The sequence below is a fragment of the Myotis davidii genome, unplaced genomic scaffold, assembly GCF_000327345.1.
Source record: "Myotis davidii unplaced genomic scaffold, ASM32734v1 scaffold496, whole genome shotgun sequence".
NCBI classification, from domain to species: Eukaryota; Metazoa; Chordata; class Mammalia; order Chiroptera; family Vespertilionidae; genus Myotis; species Myotis davidii.
This window is the reverse complement of record NW_006289398.1, coordinates 3,152,577-3,157,882: the sequence shown is the minus strand read 5'-3', so window position 1 is coordinate 3,157,882 and position 5,306 is coordinate 3,152,577. Positions and strand designations below refer to the sequence as shown.

The 5,306-nt window shown below is 49.8% G+C and overlaps 1 protein-coding gene across 2 annotated transcripts in view; it reads left to right on the top strand.

The window, feature by feature from the left end:
• The first annotated feature begins 234 nt into the window (after nt 1–234).
• The window catches only part of RAI14 (retinoic acid induced 14), a 50,064-nt gene continuing 44,992 nt past the window's right edge, over nt 235–5,306 (top strand). For both annotated transcript variants that reach the window (XM_006761768.2, XM_006761767.2), the window contains exons 1-2: nt 235–332; nt 477–607. In XM_006761768.2, the coding sequence (XP_006761831.1) occupies nt 237–332; nt 477–607 (227 nt within the window). In that variant the 5' untranslated portion in view covers nt 235–236. The remainder of the gene's footprint in view (nt 333–476; nt 608–5,306) is intronic.

Below are 5,306 nucleotides of genomic sequence, written 5' to 3'. Positions count from 1 at the left end.
GAGTGGCAAAAAAGCAGACAAAAAATTCCGTGTATTATAAACCCTCAGCTAGCCTTGAGCCATTGGCGGTTTGGTTCTGTAACACCGTGGGCCCGTGAGCTGTGGGCCAGGTCAAAGGCCACTGCTCTGAGAGGCCAGCTGTCGGGTTGAGCTGGAAACAAGCTAATGTGTAAACTGGCCCGGAGGTCTTTGTAAGTTGCCTCATCTCCCCAACTTCAGTTCAAACAAGTACTTTCATGGCAGAGTTTGGTGGCGGCTGCTATTTCATTGAACTGTTGATGTTTCCTTTTGGGAAGCCGGCTTTCTTGAGTGCCGCCATGGTGAAGGGGAAGGTATTTTCAAGGCGCCTATTTGTGGGGGAAGAGTTTGATTTGAGCAACAGCAGGGAAGGATGGGAGTGGGAGGCCTGAGGGCCTGCCGTGAGCACGGCCGTGGCCACTGCTGTCCGCTGACACTGTCTCCCTTCCGCTCCACAGACCAATGAGTGGAACAAGAACGATGACCGGCTGCTGCAGGCCGTGGAGAACGGAGATGCCGAGAAGGTGGCCTCGCTGCTCGGCAAGAAGGGGGCCAGTGCCACCAAGCAGGACAGCGAGGGCAAGACCGCGTAAGCTATGACGAGTGGTTTCTGACTGGGTTCTCGGTTCTCTGGGACCCCTAGGATCGCAGGGGACCTTCACAAGTGCCTTTAAGGGGCTTTGAGAGATTGCTGTCCCCACACCCCATGTTATTGTATGGAAGAGGGCCTTTCAGTCTAGTTCTTTCTCTTCAGGCTCCAGGTGACACAGGGGGCTTTACCTTGAATGGCTGGATTTGTTCCCAGGTATAGCCAAAGATTCCACCAGAGGAGAAACAGTACCAGGATGGCAACCAGCTGATAGCTGGGAAATGAGTTCTATCCTAGCCTAGATACAGCGTAAAAGAGAAAGAGTATTTTCTCATAACCGTGAAACCTTACTACTTCTATTATTTTTTTAAGCCCCGTTTCTAACATAGGTCAGTAATTACACCGATAGTAGGAATCTTGCTCGCCATAATTAAAGCTATTTGAGTGTGTGTGTGTGTGTGTTTCCATCCTTACGCCTGTCGTGCAGTAGAGAAATCATTGACTTTGGAGCCAAATAGACTTCTAATATGGACTCTATCACGTATCAGTTTTGTAGTCCCGGGATCTCAGTTGGTTCACTGTAAAGTGGAGATGGTGTATTCAACTCCATAGTATTTGTGAGTCTAAAACAAGATACCGATGCTGGGTGGGTGCCCCCAGAGCAGGCTCTGAGACAAGAATCTGAATGCAGGGAGTTTCTCTTGCCAGTGACCCCAGGAAGTGTACAGTGAGGGAGTGAAGTAGCCTGCTATTGGCAGGTTACTGCTAGGGTCAACCGGAATGCATTTTCACTGAGAACTTCTGGGAATCTGTTTAGACTTAGAGCAGGGGTTGGCCAACTATGTCCTGCTGTCTGTCTTTGTACATAAAGTTTTATTGGAATGCAGCCAAGTCCATTATTGATCATTGCCCGTGGCTGCTTCTGCACTGTGGAGGCAGATTTGAGTGGTCAGGACAAAGACTGTATGACCCACAAAGCTGAACATACTAACTGTGGCTTCTTACAGTAAGAGTTTGCTCACCCCAGGTTTGAAGTGTACCTCAGAGTTACCCACCCAGTGGGTAAGGAAACTGGGGTATCTTTTCCTAATCTCCTGTCCCCCCAAGGTTGAGTGCTGCTCTGAGGGACCATATGTTTACGGCCAGCACAAATCCAAGAAGGTAATTGGTGGGGCACCTATAGAGAATGACACTGTATGCAAGGAGCTAGCACAGTACCCAGCCCATAGTAGGCTCTTGATAAAGCCTGTTCCCTTTGCTTCTTAGCCTAGATGAGAGGTTCTCAACCCTGCCACCTTTAGAATTGCCTGGAGCTTTAAGAAATATGGATGCCGTGCCCACCCCAGATGTCCTGTATCACTTGATCTGTGGAGAGGCCCAGGAATCAATACTTTATGGTGTCCCACATAGGGTCAACCAGAGAGAACCAGCCTCTAGAAACTAGATTGACTCTAGATTGAAGGATTGGTAGTGAGAATAAAGGGCGCTTTTTCCTAAGATTGGGCATCACATTTTAGCAACTTTTGCCAACTAAACCCTCTTCCTGACACCCACTAGATCCATAGCATAGACGCCGACCCTGGTGTTGAGGGAGCCCATGATAGCTCAGGGTGCTGAGCTCTGTCTAGAGACAGGCTGGTGGTTTCAGGGAGAAGCGTTCTCTCTCAGTCCCTGTCTGGTCCTCTAGGAGCTGGGCTTGTCCTCAGCCAAAGCCCCAGGTTGAGTGTTACCGCCCCCCTGCCCCCCAGCTCTGGTTTGACTTTGCCTTTGCAGAGGCCTATCTGTGGGGTGTGGGGCACAGGGCGCAAACACGGTGAACTCTGACTTGACAGCCAGGGCTCCCAATAGTGGGCAGGCCTTGGTTGTTGGGGATGTGTTGAGCCTTCCCAGCCTTCTGTAATCATTGGTGCTTATCCCTCTTGCCCTCTAGATTAAAATTCTCTTGATAGAAGGGACTGTAACTTTACACGGCTATAATTACACCATCTAGCCCACCGCTGGGCTTGTTGTAGATACCCAGAAAGTATGTGTTGAACGAGTCAATTAACCTTTTCCCACCATGCCCCATGTGGAATCAGAGCTATTGGATGGACAAGGGCGGAGGCCACTATCCTCAGATTTTTGGTGCTAGACACGGTGCTTTTGGGCCACTTCTTGCAGCATTACACAGCTTTCTTGGCTCCTCCTTCCCAGTCCAGCTTTGCCAGTGTCTGCACAAAACCACCTTTCACAGCTGTGCCAGGGAAAGGGGAGATAATGGTTTATGATAGTTTTGTCTAAGACAGTACCCACTGAAGTGAAAATAGAACTTTTAGATTAGCAGCTTAGCCATGGTTGTGATCAGCTGAATAAACTTATTCCTTTTGTTAATAAGGATGTATAGAGGACACAGTCAGAAGTTTGTTTTCTATTCTCTCTCTTTTCTTTATATTGTGGTAAAATATACATAATATAAGCTTTACCACTTTAACCATAGTAGAGGATACATTTCAGTAGCATTAAGCACATTCATGATGATGTACAACCATTTTCATTGTCTATGTCCAGACATTTTTCATCATCCCAAGTAAAACCTTGTACCCATTAAGCAGTGGCACTTCCCAACCTCTTTCCCCGCCCTCCCTCTCCATGGCAACCACTGGTCTGCTTTCTCTCTATGCATGTGCCTATTCTGGGTATCCTATCTAATAAAAAGGGAATATACTAATTGACCCTCATGCTGTTGCAAAGATGGCGGCACCCACAGCCAGTAAGGAAGGAATATGTTAGTTGACTGCCACGCCTTCAAAGATGGTGGCACCAACAGCCAATAAGGAGGGAATATGCTAATTGACTGCCACACCCTCAAAGATGGTGGTGCCCACAGCCACAACATGGTGGCACCCAGTCCCCTTATCCCCGCTGGGCAGCAGGCATGCGTGCGGTAAGGCTGGGCTTGCTCCTGAGGGCTCCCAGACTGAGAGAGGGGGCAGGCCGGGCTGAAGGATCCCCTCTCCAGTGCATACACCGGACCTCAAATTTCATATAAACGGGAGCATACAATGTGGGACCTTTGTCTCTGGCTTCTTTCACTTAGCACAGTGGTTTCAAGGTCCATCTCTGTAGCACAAATCACTTCTTCATCTTACTCTCTTACAGAGCAGTTATACAAAAATGGCCACCTCCATTTTGCAGATGGTAAAACGAAGACCCATGTGATACAGCCTTTGCTGCATTCACTCTGGAACCAGTTCTAGCACGTCCAACTTTGCACGTGCAAGCCCGCCATTTTTCCCTTCGATGACACTTATGTGGAAAGTTAGAACTACGTGAAAAAGGGAGAAAGGGGGTATTTATTTTTTCAGTGCACGGTTTTCCAGAGCTACTCATCTGTTAACATTTAATCTTTCTGCTTGGAATATTCTTTTGATGATGACAGCTACTGACTGATAACTACAAGTATTTAAGTGTGAAAGGCACCACAGAATTACATCTATCTGGCTTCATATTTTCTTTCAAATCTAATGGTCTTTGTGTGCAGAATGAGAGGGGCTCTCGCTGGAAACCCTCTCTCCTGTCCTTCCAGCATCATGGAATGATGTTAGCCAGGCCAAGGGTACTCTACAACAGCGAGTCCCGGGCAGTGTGGGTCCCGTGGTGCAGCCTGTCCCCTCGCCCGCCTGCACATCTGCACTGGAGTTGGCGTGGTCCATGCACTCCTGCCTGCCTGTGCATGGTCTCCCTCGCTTCATCTTCCCGCTGTGGAGACTCTTCTGTTCCTGTGCCTGTTCTTCCCACGTGTGCTGGTGTGGTAGCACGTGAACTGCTGACCTGCTGGGAGCGGTTCTGCATGTGTGACAGGCCAGCCCAGCATGTCCCCTCCACTGGAGCTCTTGGCCCCGCCGGCCCTGTGCAGGCCACATGGCCAGCATGTCACTGGGACGTTCATGCAATGTTTTGCATTTGTCTCCTAAGGGCAAGGCCAGGTCACGCACTTGAAAGTTAGGTCCTTGTCGGTTCGTGGCCTCATTCTCTGCCTGCTTGTTCGGGTTTACCCTGTGATTTAGCCGCTTGCATGTCAGAATGAGGCTGGAGGCCTATTTTAGGAGCTTTTGTGAAAGCCCACTTTGCTAGTTTGCTCAGTGGCGCACAGTGTTTCTCTGTTGCCTGACAACCTGGAGCCCTGATGTTGGCGTTCAAGGGCCCCCCACTGGCCCAGCCCCTACTTGGCTCAGTGTTGGCTCGCACTTGCCTTTATGGGAGGTGGGGCTGCCTGCGCCCGGCCCTCCCCTCAGGTGAGAAGGTCCAGGTGGCGGCCCAGCTTCTCTGTCCAGTCCAGACGCCTCCCTCTCCGATGTGCCAAGTCCTTCTGTGGCTTTTCTTCTCTTTAAGCCACTGCAATCCTAGTTTAGAATTCGATGTGTTTTCTTACATGGAAAGAACAGGAGCAACAGCACAAAAGACTCAGCAGCTTAGGACAAACCTTCGTTGTCTGAGAGACTTGCGTCCCACACAGCACGGGAAGCTCGCTGAGGACAGGATCAGGGATGTCTGCAGCTGTGCTGGTCTTTTCCACGATCCCTCAGCACAGAGGGGCGTTTGGTCCAAATTTGTGGGAGCGACTTTTCAGGGTGATTCTCAGGATAACACACTCTCTTTTTTGCCGGTGAAAAGCGCCTGGGTAATGCATTAGGGGTGAAGTAGCTGGGGGTCCAAGAGG